Genomic DNA, 20,034 nt, shown 5'->3' with positions numbered 1-20,034 from the left:
CAGTGGGTAGTAGAAAGGCATACTTAATTAAAACAGTTGTTTAATGTGTTTACGCTGTATCAGACATCACATCATTAGCACTACGTACAGGATTCGTAGACACACGAAACTTCTCCTGAAATTTGGAAAAGCAATATCAATGAATACAAAAAACACAAACAATTTTAAACGAAAGCGTCGACATCGTTTTTTCCTCCTTTTTGTTTTGTTTTATATACTCTTCATTTATGGATTATAAAAAAGACATACATTTTCAGTTTACATATACTATTGAAGTCCCTTCTTTTGAGTGAATTGGTGTTATTACATATAGCATATAACCAAAAGTCATCATGAAAACGGACCATTTTAAGAGTACACGATGACAAAGTAAACATATCAGAAAGCCAGTAAAAACAACGTACACGTAGACGAAATTTAGGAGGATTTTGAATATGTTTATTATAAGCATGTTTCAATGTTGATTTCTGGTCTTTGTTGCAAACGGCACCTCATCCTTGATACATGCAAGGGGTTACGCTCACTTTCGCTCTCTACACCCTGGAATATGTCATAGCAAAACTGAAGGCACGATTTGTCTCAGGTAAAAAATACTGACCAATCGCTAGGCTGATACCTGTCCTTTGAAGATTACAAAGGAGACTGAGATGACCGACTTCAAAACCTGTCAATTTTTACCGTTACGTGACCGAGAGATTCTTTTGATGTACATCAAAGGGTCGAACTAGTCTTCTTGTCTCATCAACAAGGTGGCGCACACTGAGTCTTCTATTTTCCAGGGGGTGTAGAGAGCGTAAATGAGCGTAACCCCTGGATATCAAGGATGTCGGCACCTCAACTAGTTTAAATACAAACAAGTTTCAATATCAGTCCAAAACTCTCAGAATTGTGGTAGTGTGACGTTATACAATTTTGTTTCATTAATTGGAACCCCATGGACAATTGAGCAGACCGACGTTCGGAAAAGAATTTGTATTTTACTTAGCAGTTGAGCAAAAGCGTTTAACTAAGATATCGTCTTTAAAGTTGTCCGTGTATCTATTGGGTCGCTTACCTGACAGAAAAATGTTTTGAGACCACCCAGCAATCGAGCATCACCGTCAGAGGCCCACCAGGGGGCGCGATCCGTTATAGACAAACGTGATCCGTTATAGACACAAAAACGGTAGGCTTTGTTTTGTTAATTTTGTTTTATATGGTCAATGTTCATACATTATTTTAATATGACATGAAAGGATATACTTTGTAGATTCTATAAATATACAATGTTTGTGGTAACCCTGTTCTCAGAAATTGTGTGGATCGTTTTTTCGCCGAGTGATCCGCTACTGACGTAACAACTGTATTATATCACACCAACATGAGAAACAGGTACGCAAACGATGCCTCCCATGGTGCTAGAAAGTAAAGGCTACAGTATACATGATGTAACAGTTACGTCTGCCCTATTCGAGCGCAGCTATCCTATGTTCTTGTTCAAACCAATATATGTAGATATATCTGATTAGTACTAATATTAATACCCGGCCTCCTCTGCCCCGCAATATATAAAAAAAATCTCACGTCGTCAGAAAGCTGCGTTATCGCAGCTAATATCTGATAAGCCCAAACTACTCATGATGTACAACCTATTCAGACCCAGAACATTACTATCCAAATTAAGACCCAGTATGCTATTACACCTCTTACTGTTACTTGTTATTGTACAATCTAATGATGTAGAAACAAACCCGGGCCCAAGTAATAACAGCACCAAATATATATTATGGTTATTATCGGCACAAGGTAAAAACGGCCTCGATTTACCCAAATGAAATCGGCCCTATGTATACATGGAATATACATAAATGTTATAATAATCCCTTTCTTTGGGTTTCATTTATATATCAACCTCTTGAACATATATCTTTAAATTAATAAATTCCTTTCTGCATTTCCTTGTCTCAGTCGCAAGTTCAACAAGGGGAGGTAACCTATACTAATGTAATCTGTTTTGTGTGTAATCTGAAACACTGACATCATTTAATTAGATTTAACTATTGGAATGATTTTTTTTATATGATTAATGAGGAAGTTAGCCGATGCATACAGTTGTTTTTCTTTAATAACTGGATACATCGTTACCAGCTCTTGCCACGTGGAGGCCTCCTCTTTAAGAGCCAAAATGTTTAGTTGATGTCTCAAAATATATTTTTATATCTAAAGTTCAAAATGATCAATAATGTTTGCCCTATTCACTGCCCTACACTATTTGTCTTATTCACTGTCCTACACTATTTGTCCTATTCACCGCCCTACACTATTTGTCCTATTCACTGCCCTGCACTATTTGTCCTATTCGATTCTCTGCCCTACACTATTTGTCCTATTCACCGCACTATTTCCCTTGCCTCGGACGGTGGCTCTGTACATCTCAAGAGATATACCTACAATGAAAATTTAAAAGTTATTTTAAAAAGGTGTCGACTTACGTGTACATGCTTAATAAAATCATAGTTTCGGCCTTCATGTACACGAACATACACAATTTGACTTTATCAAACAGTATATGACCGCCGATGCTATGGGGAGCGGAAATATAATATTTAATAAAATCAAATATCGACATACGTGTACATGCTTATGAGAAACATGATTTCATTAGATACTCGGTGCCCGTACATGTATTTTGTACGAGCGCTAGTATCAAATGAAACCATATTTCGGCCATAAATGAAATATACATATTTAAAGAAACTATATAATTATATAATTGTACTTACAAATGGGCTAAAAGTATCTAATGAAATCTAGTTACTTTAATAACGATTAAGAATTTACTCCTATTATGGCCGAAAGAATTTTCGTATTTTTTATTAAACGAAACCATATTTTTCGGCCATCAATGGAATCTATATTAAAATTACATACCAGTATCACATGTCCTGTGTTGCCATCTGCTACATGTGTCGCACTGCAACGCATGCTGCCTCGGCCTCATCACACGGTCACAATGTAGACAGTTGTCGCTCATGTTGATTAGGTGCAAAGTGTTGTTCAAATGATGTAAGTCGATTGAAAGTGATTGTCCAAGAAAACCAGTCATATTTATCACCATTTGCGTGAGTGATCAATACATTTGATTGGCTACCTGGAGTTGAGGCGGTGATGAGGTACTCGAGAGTTAATTATGAGCTATACTCACCTATAACAACAGTCTGGTAGGCAAACATCATTGTTTGTGTAAGGCAATAAAATCAAAACAACAACAACAACAGTACGTAATTAATTAAATCCTTTAATGTATAATAAATGTATAAATCCCATGTATTTAACATATAGATACATAGTAGGGCCGATTTTAACTTGGGCCGATTTCACTTGGGTAAAATAGGCCTGGCCGATATTACCTTGGGCCGATATAACCAAATACCCATGCGACAACCTAGTGACCTGGGAACACCGAGGCATTGTGTGCGAGTCATATGATCAATGGTACCATACAAGCTGCCAAAATATCCATAGTAATACTTACCAGGACCTCAATTATAGCATGGTGAGCTGGTATTGTATTATTTGTGACCAACCAAATTACAGCTCAATAGCTTACGATCTACATGTGTACATGGCATCAGCACATCAAATCGTTATGATACGCTCAATAACATCATGAGTCCCACGGACGGTAGCTTCAACATTATAAAGCAATGCTATGACAAATAGACCCCTTCACGCCTCGACTCCGGTACGACGGAGAAACAACATGGCCAAACAAAAAAATGTAAAGCCCCTGCAAGTTCTGAATGTAAATTTCCAGTCAGTGAAAATTAAGCAACATCTCTTCCTAAACCTACTCAAAAGTACCAAGTCTGATGTAATATTCAGAACAGAAACATGGCTTGATCCATCAATAAAAGACTCAGAATTTATACCAGATAACTTTAAAGTATTTCGGAAAGATCGAATGTCAAATGTGGATAAGAAATGGGGTAGGGTACTCGTCGCAATAAGATCTGACTTTGTCAGCGATGAAGTTGTGGGGACATCCAGGGGCCCTGGGGGCTACTGTTGCCTGGTGACAGCACACAGGTGTGATCAAGAGCTGTCTGTAAGTGCTATACTGATAATTCATTGACACAGATATAAAGTGTTCATCAGGTTTAAAACAAACATTTACATATCATGAATTAATTTTAACATTGCAATCCAAACATATAATGTAAAGCAGTAAATTATATGTTATGGTTACAGCTAAATTTGAATTTTTCAATTAATTATTCCGTCCATTCATATATAGCAGAAAATCTGCTTTAACCTGTTAATATTTTTTATAGTATTGTGTTACCGGGAATACTTATAAACATTAATATTTTAGGAATAATTTTATATTTAAGTCAATTTAGTCTTATTACGTAGATTTTAGGGTTTAAAACCTGTCATTTTTACTAAATGTACAGATAATACTTCAAATTGAGTGACACATTATTTTGAAGCAATTGTCTCTGTTTACTTTACTCACAGAATGTTTACTTTACTCACAGAATGGCTTCAAGTACAAGGCCTATAGGAGGTGTTACTGTCTTTGAAGAGGATGACAACAAATCGCAAAGGACAGATTCAGATCAAGATATGGAGCCCCAGGTACCAATTGGTACCTCTGACAACAATTCAGATCAAGATATGCCTTTGAGCTGTTCCATTACCCCAGAATTGAATCCTGCCTTGGCCAATAGTGCCTCTCCTATCAATACCAGCAAGAATGATGAGATGGATTTAATACCAGATGCATCAAACGCCTGTTTCAATATTGATCTCACAGAAGATTCCTTAGTAGTAGACGATGTTGAAGCTGTTCCTGATGACTCTGACCCACCTCCAACCAATTCTAGATCTATTCAACCAACTGACAAAGACATTTTATTAATTTTATTATGTCTGTTACTTTTTGCCTTTTATGCATATCTACAAGAAGATATGCCACACTCAAATAACATTAGAGGTCAACCTCGCAGAGAGACCCTCAACGAGAGTAGTGCATACTCATCTGTACGTCCCGATTTACCTCGTACTGAAATGGATGCGGAATTGCCAGTTCCAGGTAACAACCTGCATCCAGTGAATGGAACAGCCAATGAAAGCTACATGGCAAGCATGTTGAGGCAAGAATCTAGGCAGCAGAATTACCAAAATGTTGTCCATATGCAGCATCATGCTGAGACCTGCCTCATTGACAAAGAACAACCCGATGATGGAGCAAGATCAACTGAGGTTACTGAAGTTCTGCCAAACAGTAGAACTCGACCACCAGAGACCCGACCTCAAGGTAACTGTTGACAAAACAGAATCATTAATGCTGTACATTTTTTTTTTTTTTTAATATTTCAACAGTTTTCATGTTGGATAATTCAAATAATGTAGCCGTGAAAATTCATATCATATATAGAAGATGTTTTATTAGCTTACCTGGCCAAAAACATATACTATCTAGTGTCATTTGTTGTCTAATGTCATTTCTTTTAATGTCTGTGATATCAACTTTTCTTTTAAAAGACTACATGTACAATATGGCTGGAGGGAGATTAACTATATTTTGCAAAGGGCATCCCTCAGGGTCTAGGACAAAGATTTTCTTGTTACAATACATTTCATAATTATGAAAAACCCAAAATAGATTATGTTGCATAAGTTGAAAAACTACATTGAACGACCAGATAAAGTGGTATGAAAAATGAAAAACTTTCATGTAGGTATTGTGAAAAGATTAATGTAGCACAACTAATAAGTGTTTATATGTGACATTTAGATGACTGTACTATACGTATTCTATCACCTTCATCAGACAAATGACCAGTAAAGCGTATGCACACAAAGGTATCAAATATGTTGTCCACGCAAATCATTGTCGATTCGGCCACCACTTACGCACATGTGCATACAATTAGTTAGGTGTGTGCACATGTACATACAATTAGTTATTTGTGTGCACATGTACATACAATCAGTTATGTGTGTGCACATGTACATACAATCAGTTATGTGTATGCACATGTACATACAATCAGTTAGGTGTGTGCACATGTACATACAATTAGTTATGTGTGTGCACATGTACATACAATCAGTTATGTGTGTGCACATGTACATACAATTAGTTATTTGTGTAACGAAATGACTTGATTCGGCAAGGGAATTATGTAGGAAATCAAATTTATATAATAAACAAAACATATTGAGTTATTGTGATATCAAGTTATGTGTTATGTATAAATCTAATTTTCCATTGCTATACTGTCTACTCTAAATATTTTGCTAATCAAACTGTTAATCTTTGAAGGTGTTCCTCATGGAGGTGGGATTGGGATTCCCTTAATAAATACTTGCAACATGGATCAATTTTTGAACGGGTTGCACCAAATCTTTCGTTTCCCGTTATTCCTGCAACTTTTAGAAGAACTAGCAGGGAGATTTCCAGATTCATATCGGGTAAATTATGTTCTGGTTTTCAGTTATAATAACAGCTCCTGTTAGTGAATCATTTTAGGTTCAATATGCAAGTTCTACTTTATAAATGGTAAATTGATTTTGATTTTAATGAAATTTATATTGAGAGTTCTAGAGAACAAAGAAAGTTTAAAATTCAATGATGAAATGTGAAAGTAGCTTCTAAGCAATGTCTGAAATCAGAGGACCTGACTTTAGCTATAGCAATTTCTTTGCAGCATCTGTGGGAGGCAGTCCTTCTTTGCAAGAAAGGTCGCTTTGCAGAAGCAAAATTTCGTCTAGTGCCATACGTCTACGATATGCTAAGCTCAGAAGGTCAGAGGGTAATGCCCCTCATTGAGAGGCAACTTTGTCACAGGAGTGACACACTCTGCGAAGGATGTCACACCAGTTCTTTAGGACTACCGGTGTATAACATCCCTTTGGGGAATTTTGATCCGTAAGTGCAGGTTGTGATATGCTTTTGTATGGAATATAAGTGTATGTATCTTTATAGAAGTGAATTATAAAAGTTTGGAAATGTACTTTTATTTTAGATAATTAAAGATCCCTGTCCCACTGCAATGTATTATTGCCTATATATAGAATTACCTCCCCTTAACTTCCATTTGGATATAAAGTATATAACTGTAGCACAGTTTGATCTGGACACTTTGATTGACCAGGTAGCTTAATTGGTTAGAGTGATAGCATTACAATCTGAAGTCCAGAGTTCAAATCCAGGTCTAGCCCCGCTGAAATTTTAGACTCAGAATACTATTTGTTTATTTCATCTTTATCAGTTCTCACGAAAGTCCCGCAAGGTATATTGTTCTTTTCAGAAATATATCATCAAAGCTATATTCATGCCATAAAAACAGATTCTAACACTTCCAGTTTTCGGCATTGGTACAGGCATCCTTCATGGTAACTTGCTGCAAACATATTCAGACTGAGGTCAAGTTAAAAGTTCAATAACTATTTTGAATGAGTAATGCTATTTCTGGACACATTGATTATACACATGTGGTGCCTTGTGTAAGAGTCCCATTGTTACTTCACTACTATAGTAAAATCTGTATAAAACAAACACCAAAAGGAATATTCAAAACCAGTTTAATAAAAGCGATTGGAGTCTGACCACACATTGAAAAAAACATCTTTTAAGATATCAGGGGAATGACTGAACAATTGTGAATGGTTAAGTGTGACAGTAAACAACTGATCAATGAGATAAAGCTGTTACTTGGTTTTTGGATGTGACAAAAACAAATAAAACGTGTACAAGGTAATCAAATTATGCCTAAAGTGGTTTCCTTGACAAAATGATAAATTAACCCTTTCCCAAGGGATAATTTGATGACCCAGGGATAGTGTTATTCACAATTTAGGTAAAGCAACTTGGGAATTTTCTTTCCAAGCTTATTTTGGTTTGAAAAGAAGATTGTTGAAATTTTAGCCAATTTGACCCATTTTGGGTCTCATCCCTCAGGCCTGGGGGCGAGTCAGGGTCTTAATTTTGATAGCATCGACTGCAATCACATGATGATAATTCTAACTGTTTGAAAACTTTTCTCCACTGAAATAAGCAAACTATACCCAAAATGTTGTTTCCTATATACGGCCTGGATGTAATGACACTTTTTATTGGTTAATAGCTATAGCCATGTATTATTGGAAGATACACCATGCGCGTGCAGATGTTATTTCCCAATGAAATAACCTCTAGGGCTAGAAAGAAGATTGTTGAAACTTTATTTGACCTTTTTGGGCCCTGACCCTCCAGCCCCATGGCATGAGTCAGGTTCTTATAATGTTTATAATATCAAACTGCAAGCATTGCCAATTAAGTGGGTTTGTATTTGCCCCACTGATCAACCCACGAATCTACAACTGACACTGGCTCCATCACCTTTAACTTCTTTTCAACTTTAATTACATTGAATTGAATTTTAACTGCATTTAATATTTTGAAACTGAATTTAACAATACTTTTCACTTACAGTTCGACAGGTTTCCAGGAAGCTTTCAGGTCCTACTTTATTCAACATGGAGTATGCCGTCGGGAAGGGTAGGTTACTTCTATGTTATCTAAATTTTAAAACACACACCTTCTCATGTACTTAGCATGACTTACTAACATGTGTGTCCATGTACAAGGTGTTAGTATACCCCCCGCAACAAAGTTAGGGTATACTGGAATCAGCTTGTCTGTCCGTCTGTAGAAAAAAAATGTCCGGACAATTCCTTCTAAAGGTATGGACCAATTGCAAGGAAAGTTTCCAGCTTCTATGTAATAACTACCACCTGAAGTTGTGCATCAGGTATTACTTTTTCATTCTGACCCTTTTCTACAAAGTTATGGCCCTTTGTTGAAAAAATCCTGAAATTAATTGTCCAGACTACTTCTAAAGCTATGGACCGATTTCAAAGAAAGTTTCCAGATATGATAACTACCACCTGAAATTGTGCATCAGTATATTATTTTTTCATTCTGATTTTTAGCTCACCTAGCACGAAGTGCCAAGTGAGCTTATGCCGTGGCGCGGCGTCCAACGTCCGGCCGGCGTCCGGCGTCAATATTTTACTTTAAACCACTTCTTCTTAATAACTGAAAGGCCTAGGGTGTCGATATTTGGCCAGAAGCAAACTTGGATGAAGGGCTACAAAATTTGTTAAAATTAATGACCTTCACCTATTTTCAAGGTCACAGGGGTCAAATATGTCAAAAACTTTAAACATCTTCTTCTCAATAACCAAAATGGCCAGGGAGTTGATATTCGGCCAGTAGCATGCTTGGGTGAAGGGCTACCAAGTTTGTTTAAATGAATTACCTTCAATTATATTCAAGGTCACAGGGGTCAATTGTATTAAAAAACCTTTAAACAACTTCTTCTGAATAACCAAAATGCTCAGAGTGATGATATTTGGCCAGTAGCATGCTGAGATGAAGGGCTACAAAGTTTGTTCAAATGAATGACCTTCACCCATATTCAAGGTCACAGGGGTCAAATATGTCAAAAATGTTAAACAACTTCTCCTGAATAACCAAAATGCCCAGGGTAATGATATTTGGCCAGTAGCATGCTGAGATAAAGGGCTACAAAGTTTGTTCAAATGAATGACCTTCACCCATATTCAAGGTCACAGGGGTCAAATATGTTAAAAACTTTAAACAACTTCTTCTGAATAACCAAAATGCCCAGGGTGATGATATTTGGCCAGTAGCATGCTGAGATGAAGGGCTACAAAGTTTGTTCAAATGAATGACCTTCACCCATATTCAAGGTCACAGGGGTCAAATATGTTAAAAACTTTAAACAACTTCTTCTGAATAACCAAAATGCCCAGGGTGATGATATTTGGTCAGTAGCATACTAGGATCAAGGGCTACCAAGTTTGTATAAATGTATGACCTTGAATCATATTCAAGGTCACAAGGAGCAAATATGTTCAAAATATTTCAACAACTTGTTCTGAATAACCAAAAGGCTCAGGATGTTGATATTTAGTCAGTAGCATATGCTGGGATCAAGGACTACTTTGTTTGTGAAAGTGAATGACTTTGACTTATATTCAAGGTCACAGGGGTCATTTTTTTTTTAAATCTTTAAACAACCTCTTCTGAATAACCATGTGTCCCAGGATGTTTATACTTTGCAAGTTGCATCCTGAGATGAAAGGCTATACAATGTGTTCAACAAAATGACTTTGTTCAACTTTTAATCACAGGGGTGAAATGTTCAAAAAATAATAACAGGGTCTTTTGAATGAATTTTAATCATAAATACTGATATTTTTCCTGTAGCTTCATTTTAGATCACTTTTAAGGTTACAAGTGTGAGTTTTATACCAGGTGAGCGATGCAGGCCCATTGGGCCTCTTGTTTTACAAAGTTATTGCCCTTTGTTGGAAAATCCTTGTCCAGACAATTCGGAATTCCTCCGAAACTACTGGGCCATTTTCAACAAAGTTTTCAGATATAATAACTTCCACCTGATGTTGTACATCCAGGTATTATTTTTTCATTCTGACACTTTTTTATGGATTTATTGCCCTTTGTTGAAAAATCCTTGTTCGGAAAATTCCCCAAAAACTATGGGGCCAATTTCAATTGAAGTTTTCGTATATGATAACTACCACCTGATATTGTGCATGTAGGTGTTATTTTTTCATTCTGATCCTTTTTAGCTCACCCACTGTTTGATCCTTTTTAACACACCCACCGTTTTTATAAACGATGGGTGTGGCCCCCCGGAGACCTGAGGGGTGGGGCCCAATAAAGGGAAATAGAGGTAAAACCTTTATAATCCTTCTTCTACAATAGGGATTAAGGGATTTAATCCTAATTTAATCTGGAGCATCCTTTAGCAAAAGGGACTCAATTTCGTATAAACAGTGGGTGTGGCCCCCCTGGGGGCAGAGGGGCTGGGCCGATTAGGGGAAATAGAGGTAAAACCTTTAAAATCCTTCTTCTACCATAGGGATAAAGGGATTTTATCCTGATTTAGTCTTGAGCATCCTTGGGCCAAGGGCACTTAATTTTGTGTAAATGGTGGGTGTGGCCCTCCTGGGGGCAGAGGAGTGGGGCCCAATAGGGGAAACATAGCAAATTCTTCAAAATCCTTATTTAGATCACCTGGTCCGAAGAACCGGTGAGGTTATGCCATGGCGCGGTGTCCGGCATCTGGCGTCCGTCAACTTTTCCTAAAAATTGCTACTAGTCATGAACAACTAAGCAGATATTGACCAAATTTGGTCAGAAGCATCCTTGGGAAAAGGAGAACAAATTGTGTGTAAATGGTGGGTCTGGCCCCCCTGGGGGCTGAGGGGCGGGCCAAATAAGGAAAATATAGCAAATTCTTAAAAATCCTTCTTCTTCTGTAGGAATGAAAGGATTTGTTCCATATCTGGTCAGAAGCATCCTTAGGTGAAGGGGAACAAATTTGTAGAAATGGTGGGTCTAGCCCCCCTGTGGGCTGAGGGGCAGGGCCCTATATGGGAAATATAGCAAATTCTTTAATATCCTTTTTCTGTAGGAATGAAAGGATTTGTTCCATATTTGTTCTGAAGCATCCTTGGGTGAAGGGGAACCAATGGACAGGCTGACCCCCCGGGGTAAGGGGTTGGGCCAAAAATAGTTTACTTGGAAATGTTTGAGATCCCTACCCTATAACCATATAAACCATTGCTGACTATAAAGAGTATAAAGAGGTGAATGCACATATGCTTCCAGGATGGCCCTGAGGGTCAGGCCCCATCCTTGGAGACGTAGACCCTGGGTCATAACTTTGAAACAGTTGAGCTCCCCACCGCCCGAAGGGCAAGTGAGCATATGTCGTGGTGCGTCGTCCGTCGTCCGTCCGTCCTCGTCCATCAACTTTTCCTTTAAACAACTTCTTCTGAAGAACGGACAGGCCTAGAGTCATGATATTTGGCTGAAAGCTTTGTTGGTAGGAGCCCTACAAAGTTTGAGAACGAAAATGACCTTGACCTACTTTAAAGGTCACAGTGGTCAAATATGTCAAAAAATTCAAACGACTTCTGAAGAAGAACTAAAAGGTATAGAATCTTCATATTTGGCTGATGGCTTCCTTGGATAGAGCTTAACAAAGTTTAAGAATGAAAATGACCTTGACCTATTTTCAAGGTCACAGGGGTCAAATGTGTCAGACACTTCAAATGACTTCTCCTGAACAACTGAAAGGTATAGAATCTTTATATTTGGCTTGTAGCTTCCTAGGAAAGAGCCCAACAAAGTTTGAGAATGAAAATGACCTTGACCTACTTTTAAGGTCACATGAGGCAGATATGTCAAACACTTCAAATGACTTTTTCTGAAGAACTGGAAGTTATAGAACCTTAATATTCGGCTGGTTATTTCCTGGGAAAGAGCCCAACAAAGTTTGCGAATGAAAGTGACCTTGACCTACTTTAGAGGTCACAGAGTTCAACAACATTTTAATGGATTTGTTCTAGAGGTCACAGAGTAATATAATATTTAATGAGAATATTTTGCTATGACTGCTTAAATATTCAGGTGAGCGATACAGGCCCTCTTGGGCCTCTTTTTGTTTTTAGTATTGTTTTATAATGACTATCTATCTTTGTTGTGATATATAGAGCTTAACAAAGTTTAAGAATGAAAATGACCTTGACCTATTTTCAAGGTCACAGGGGTCAAATGTGTCAGACACTTCAAATGACTTCTCCTGAACAACTGAAAGGTATAGAATCTTTATATTTGGCTTGTAGCTTCCTAGGAAAGAGCCCAACAAAGTTTGAGAATGAAAATGACCTTGATCTACTTTTAAAGAACTGGAAGTTATAGAACCTTAATATTTGGCTGGTTATTTCCTGGGAAAGAGCCCAACAAAGTTTGCGAATGAAAGTGACCTTGACCTACTTTAGAGGTAACAGGATTCAGATATGACTACCGCTTAGAACAACTTCTTCTGAAGAACTGAAAGGTATAAATCCTTATATTTGGCTGGTGACTTCTTGGGATAGAGCTCACCAAAGTTTGCGAATGAAAATGACCTCAACCTACTTTAGAGGTCACAGAGTTCAACAACATTTTAATGGATTTGTTCTAGAGGTCACAGAGTAATATAATATTTAATGAGAATATTTTGCTATGACTGCTTAAATATTCAGGTGAGCGATACAGGCCCTCTTGGGCCTCTTTTTGTTTTTAGTATTGTTTTATAATGACTATCTATCTTTGTTGTGATATATAAGTGTTCATGTTTCTGTCTTGAAAATGGGTTGGATTGCCCTGAAAGTTTGACAAATTCCTTGTCTGCACTGTTGTTAATTCTTCTTTGCCCATATATCTTATTTAAGTACACTGTAATATGCATCCAAAAAATATTTGTTTGTTTGGATCTAGATCCCATACTGTGCCTTACAGTAGTTATATTGCTATTTATGAGATCTACAAACAAAAATCTTTCTTTTTAAAGGACATAAAATGTCAAACACAAGTTTACTTAAAAGTTACCACAAGGTGAATGGTCTGTTGACATGACTAAGATAAATAAAGAAAAATAATCAAACTAGCATAGGACCAGAAGGAGCTTACAAATGATAATTAGCCAAGACCCCTCTGATTGGTTGTGTTAAGGAGCCAAGACCCCTCTGATTGGTTGTGTTAAGGAGCCAAGACCCCTCGGATTGGTTGTGTTAAGGAGCCAAGACCCCTCTGATTGGTTGTGTTAAGGAGCCAAGACCCCTCTGATTGGTTGTGTTAAGGAATTTATGGTACTGACGTTAAATGCAACAATAGCGAAATATAACCTCTGATATAAATTTGTTTTAAGAGTATTCTTTCAGTTCACATTAGATTTTCTGTTTGAATTAAACATTGGTGTTTGTCTACAGGTGTAATGGTCAGACAACCAGCAATGCTGTATTTGAATCGGGAACTCCACCATTGATCCTGGCGGTGAACTTGATCTCTCTACGTCATCGCATACCAAACAGTCAAGTTGTCAATGATAGAGAGATTGTAGAGCTGTTTGGAGAGAGGTAATGATTATTAACTCCTTAGTAATTAAGATCTGGTCGATTCTGGCAAATGTCATAAATAATCACTCTGATCTTTATTTGAAAATACAAATAAAATCAAAACCAACATCTGCTAGTGGATGTTCAGTAAAGTTCTGTTTACCCCAGTTGGTGGATTCCTAATAAGAATTCACTATATATAGTCTGACCATAAGAGTAATCGAAATTCAAAGGAGAGATGACCAAACAACATCAAATGGGGAGTCTCTGCAAATGTATTCCCCTTTACATGTTTTGGCCCACTATGTCGGCCGTCATCAGAACAATGCATTATTTTCAAAATGAAAAAGAGAACAGAAAGCGGTGCCCTGCCTAGCGACAAACAACAAAAACGGTATATAGTGACGTCTACAACAGTAAAAAAACCAATGATGTCATAGTATACTTGCAATGTCTGTGAAAAAATGGTATAAGAATATATCTATCACCTACATGGTTATTCATTTAAAGAGTGAATAAGAAACAGGGATAAGCAGACTTGCCAGGATAATCTAATGCCTCCATTTTATGACCTAGAGGTTGGTAAACCATTTGGATCCGGAGGTGACTTTCCAGTGCGTCGTCGTCACTTGCGAGATATGGAAATATGTGAATTTTACTTAACTACAGTTTAATTATATCACCCAATATATTATCTTTTAACACTATATTTAATTGATGATTAACATCGATCAGTACATTACAAATGGGGGTCGTTATGATAGACTACATTATTTCCTTTTTAGATATATCACATTTTGTTAGAAACACTCTGCCCTTTATACTCTCGGCTTGATTATGAAAATACCGCAAAATCTTATACCATATTTTGAAAGACATTGCAAGTATACGATGACATCATTGTTCTATTTTACTGTTGATGGCCCACGAAGTGGGATGAAACATGTGAGTTTGATTAAATTTTCTAAGACTCCCAATTTGTCTGGTCCTCTCTTCTTTTCATTCTTTTCTAATAAACGTACATATGAAGGCCGACATTTTTGAATAGAATTATGTATATTCTGTCTTCATTCAGATGACATTTGCTAGAACCACAATCTAGGGTGACCTTTATGCAAGTCTTATCTATTTTGATCACATTAAATATTCATACTGATATTTTAGTGTAATGCCAAATAATAATTTCATGACAAAGGTATATCTGATTGAGTTTTCCTCTCATTCTTCTAGTCTAAATATTCCTGAGTGTGAACTTGATCATGCTTTCATAGAGTACTGATAAAACTCCTTAATCTTAAACTCCTTCCCTCCTGATAGGAGTTTAAGTAAATGTGTGAAATTATATTTTGTAATTCAGAAGTAATAGATACTCTATTCTTTTCTTCACTTAAACATTTTTGTCTGAACTTCTCAGAGATTAGGCATGGTAGAGGCTATATATGCATTTAAAAAAATAATTGAGACATAACGTTTTATAAACTTTGATATAGATTTTTAGGAACTGGTCATGTGGATATTGTTTGAAAGCTTGAGATTTCCTGATATTGTGATCCAGCCTCCATATTACACTGATGACTTGGTATACCCAGTAATTACATATATTATTTCATTACAGGTTCATTATGATGTCTCCTATATATTTAGATATTAGAAAGATGATTTCATTACAGGTTCATAATGATGTCTCCTATTTACTTATTATTAGAAAAATGTGATTTCATTACAGGTATATGATGTTCCTCTTCACATTTGTTCGACCTGGAAACGAGGATCTTCACATTCTAGGGCACTATATGTCCCGTGCCTTCATACCAGAAGGTAGAACAGACAGCGAAGGCAGACCAACAGGAAGATGGTACTACTACCCGAACAATCAAGAAGGCGATCTTGAACCCTGGACAACAGATCCTCCCGAAACATTCCCGAGTTATGCCTTCTTCATTAGACTTCCTGCTCCCTCTGAAGCTGCCCCTTGTACTGTCCAGGAGGAGGAGGAGACCCCACACAGTGAGGACAATGAAGATGATGGCTAGTAGACTAGCATTGTTAACTGTTCTGTCTACAGTAAGGTGTATAGCTTTACATATAACCAAGACATAATTTTTCCTCAATGAGACTGAAGAAAGACCCCCTTAAAATTCTGCAATTGTATTTTTCTGTAGAATTTGATGGGATGTTTGAACTCTTAATGTTTGTGATAATCCTAGGTCAGAATGACCTGATGTTGACTGATTCATTAATTACGGTCGATAAATTATAGACCCATGATTAATTGGATAATGACCCGGACCAAGTTGCTCAAAGTCTGATCAACTAAGAAATATTATCAGTAATGAAATTGTTTTGGTTAACTATTATGAAGCTAACCATGCTTTGAAAACTTAGTCCTGAATGTTTCCATCTTCCTAATTCTAGGTGCTAATTCTACGCTTTACCATTTTTTGTGTAAGTATATTGATAATACTTAAGCAACAAGACCTTGAACAAAAATATTTGTCGGTAGTACAAACCACAAAATAAATATAAATTTCTGGTTGTTGTAGAGGTCGCAGGATTACAATTCAGTTGTTGGGTCAAGGTCAAGGTCACTGTAACTATTTTTAGAAAATCCTTGTCAGTGCTCTAGCGGCTTCATTCCTTGGGATTTTTTAACACCAAAGGGCAACATATAATTTCGATTTTGGTTCCGGTCATGTGTCGAATATTCCTGATAACTCTCATATATGCATGGACATTTTTATGTACCTGCATTCATTCACTTCTGATCTTCACTTGTGTGTCTTAATTGATCAATTTCATGCTATATTTAATTATGAGAATACCTTGAACGAGTTCGTGTTTAAGGTACCAAGATTAAGATAGTTTTTACTATAAAATGAATGTAGAATTTTTATTCATCAAATCATTTCTGCAGTGATTTTGATCAGACTTGGTAATAACCTAACATAAAAGTAGCTTGTACAAGAATTTGTGTTACTGTCATGGTCACATTTTTAACTGTTCTAAACTCTCTTGAAGGAAGTTTTAATGTCAATTTAAAATTTGTATGCCCCCGCCATAAAATGGGGGGGGGGGCATAAAGTGTTGTCCATGTCCATCCCATCCCGTCAAACATCATCATCACTGAAACTCATTTTACATGGTGATGGGGGCATTCATGTCTTGCAGACATTTTCTAGTTTAAAAACATTTTATCTTTATTAAAGGCCAAAGGTTGAAAAAGGGAACACCCAGTATGCACTGATGTTAATGACAACTTTATTGAGGGAACCATAAATTTTGATTTAAGGTTTATGTAGCATATGTTTATCTGTCGTTGGTAACTATTTGTGTATATGGGACGTGTATGGACAGATGTTAGCAGCCACTGATAGGTGTTATATTACTTCACAACCCTCAATGTTTTCATTGTTTTTTGTACAATAGCACATTCACACAGTGGGAAAGAGTCTTAGTGTTATGAAGATGGAAATTGTTTTTGTCATTAACACAATTTGAATCTGACATATCATGGTAAACTGACATATCATGGTAAACTGACATATCATGGTAAACTGACATATGGTAAACTGACATGGTAAACTGACATATCATGGTAAACTGACATGGTAAACTGACATATCATGGTAAACTGACATATCATGGTAAACTGACTGACATATCATGGTAAACTGACATATCATGGTAAACTGACATATCATGGTAAACTGACATATCATAGTAAACTGTCATATCATGTAAGAACCACAAATGAATTTCCCACACCAATTGTTTTATTGCTGGGAAAGTGCCAAGCCATATTTTTGTAAACATCCCTGTATTGTGAATGTGAACAAATTTTCATCAGATGTATTTTGCTGTAACATTTTGAGATTGTCATATTTTGTTGTATGTATTTTTAAAATGCACTTAATATATTGATAGCCGTGTATTTTGACAGTTAGCTTAAGGAGATTATATAATTAATTAGCATACATGATGGTAACATTATGAAAATAGCAAACACATTTATTATTGAAAGTTAGACACGGTTCAGTTTTAATTGTTTGTTTAAAAGTATTTGAATATATTTTCTGGAAACACTTTTGGGTGAGGTATGCTGTTTCAGTGCATGTCAAATCACAGATATTCAAGCATACACTCTGTATACTATGTACCTCAATGCGATGATAATCTCCTTAACAGGACTTGTTAGGATCGAGAGAGTGAATTCACTTCATTAAGTTAGTCGGTCTGTAAACCTTTTTCTTACTGCTTTTTCTTACAAATGACTCAATGGATTTTAATGAAACTTAGTGTGCAGATTCCAATTAATCCATAATTGTGCATGGTCTAATTTGAGAAAGATCAGAAAATGAAAAATGGTTGCCAGCCAGCCAGCCGTCCTGTATTTTTGTATTTTTGGAAGATTTTTACCAATAGACCTTAAGTGAATATCAAAACTGTGAGCTATGTATTACATCTCAAACAATTTTAAAGTTCTAGACCAGCTTCAGTAGATCTGACTTCAAACATCAGATGCTGTAAGGGTCCTAGTTTGTATAGTCCAGCCACTTTGTCAGTGTTCTCATCAATGTAAAAAAAAAATGTTTTTTAGCATATATTTGATTATGTGAATACCTCGAACGAGTCCATGTTCAAGGTACAAAGATTATGATAGTTTTTACTATAAAATGTATGTAGAATTTTTATTAGTTAAATTTCATTTCTGCATTGATTTTGATCAGACTTGGTAATAACCTAACATAAAAGTACCTTGTACAAGAATGTGTGTTACTGTCAAGGTCACTGTCTACTATTTACAGAGAAAAACATGTTTAACTGCTCTAAACTCACTTGAAGGAAGTTTTAATGTTCAGATGTCATTTTTTTTTTTTTTTTTTTAAACATTTTATCTTTATAAAAGACCAAAGGTTGAAAAGGGAATACCCAGTATGCACTGATGTTAATGTCAACTTTATTGAGGGAACCATAAATATTAATTTAAGCTGTATTCAGCAAATATTTATCTGTCGTTGGTAATTACTTGTTTTTATCACACAATGTACTGTGTTATCCAGTGAATATATTCATGTCATATGTTTTTGCATATTAACCCATGTAATATGACCTACCAGCGATTGTGATTGGTTGTAAGTTTCAATTGTTTCAATTGTGGCCTCACACCTAGGACAAATACATGACGTCATAGACTTGCGCACTGGAGTCAAAATGGCGACTTTTTACATTTCAAGGTTGCATGAAAATTGTTGTTTTACATAAAAAGGATCTTTCACCCGTTTTCAATTTTTATGAAATTTATGAAACTCGTCACAAATTTTTCATTTTAGCTCGCCTATTGAAAAAATCTTAAACTCGTTTCATAAATCTCATAGGAAATGAAAACGCATGTCACATCCTGTATATATGGGACATGTATGGACAGCTAGCTGTTATCAGCCAATGATTGGTGTTACATTACTTCACAACCCTTGCTGTTTTCATTGTTTTGTACAAAAGCACTTTCACTCGGTATGATTTTGTCATAGTGTTATGAAGATGGGGATATTTTTTTTCATTAACGCAATTTGAAACTTACATATAAGGTTATAGGCACCACAAAAGAATATTCAATACCAATTGTTTTATTGGTGGTTCTTGCACAGTTTTAACCATGCTAATATATCAAATTTAATATGCCATTATTTGATATATTAATAGTATTTTTGCAAAAGGTTGTTCTTTGGTGTTGTTTCTGTCTCATAATACCTGTGATCCAACAGGTTTAATTCATAATTCATTTCTCGAAGTGCCTTTATATATTTTATATTTTTTCATTTTTGTAGGAAAATTTTAATGGAGTACAATGTCCTTGATTCTCTTTGAGATCCTGTCACAGGAATGAAAGTGTGTCTTCTCCAAAATGATTGTTTTGGGACCAATGCATTAAAACTAGTAAAGTTATTTTTTTACGAAATGTTGTACATGTACATCATGTAAATAAAGCTAGTGACCTTGATGTGCTTTATGCTGTGTTAAGAGTTTTTACTGTAGTTTTTATAACGTTTACAGAGAAACAAATTGCAT

The 20,034-nt window shown here is 36.1% G+C and overlaps 1 protein-coding gene across 3 annotated transcripts in view; it reads left to right on the top strand.

Moving 5' to 3' along the window:
• LOC110444142 overlaps positions 1-18,850 on the top strand; it is a 32,161-nt gene extending 13,311 nt beyond the window's left edge. For 2 of the 3 annotated variants that reach the window (XM_021488553.1, XM_021488567.1), the window contains 6 exons: positions 4,521-5,302; positions 6,314-6,462; positions 6,699-6,919; positions 8,465-8,530; positions 13,843-13,989; positions 15,695-18,850. In XM_021488553.1, coding sequence (XP_021344228.1) covers positions 4,521-5,302; positions 6,314-6,462; positions 6,699-6,919; positions 8,465-8,530; positions 13,843-13,989; positions 15,695-16,001 — 1,672 coding nt within the window. In that variant the 3' untranslated portion in view covers positions 16,002-18,850. Of the gene's footprint in view, positions 1-801; positions 1,372-4,520; positions 5,303-6,313; positions 6,463-6,698; positions 6,920-8,464; positions 8,531-13,842; positions 13,990-15,694 lie in introns of those variants that run through there. The other variant, XM_021488560.1, reaches the window with a different exon arrangement.
• Positions 18,851-20,034: the final 1,184 nt, after the last annotated feature.

The sequence above is a fragment of the Mizuhopecten yessoensis genome, unplaced genomic scaffold (assembly GCF_002113885.1).
Source record: "Mizuhopecten yessoensis strain PY_sf001 unplaced genomic scaffold, ASM211388v2 scaffold2021, whole genome shotgun sequence".
In the NCBI taxonomy this organism is placed as follows: domain Eukaryota; kingdom Metazoa; phylum Mollusca; class Bivalvia; order Pectinida; family Pectinidae; genus Mizuhopecten; species Mizuhopecten yessoensis.
The sequence above is the reverse complement of the archived record's forward strand: the minus strand, read 5'-3'. Positions and strand labels throughout refer to the sequence as shown.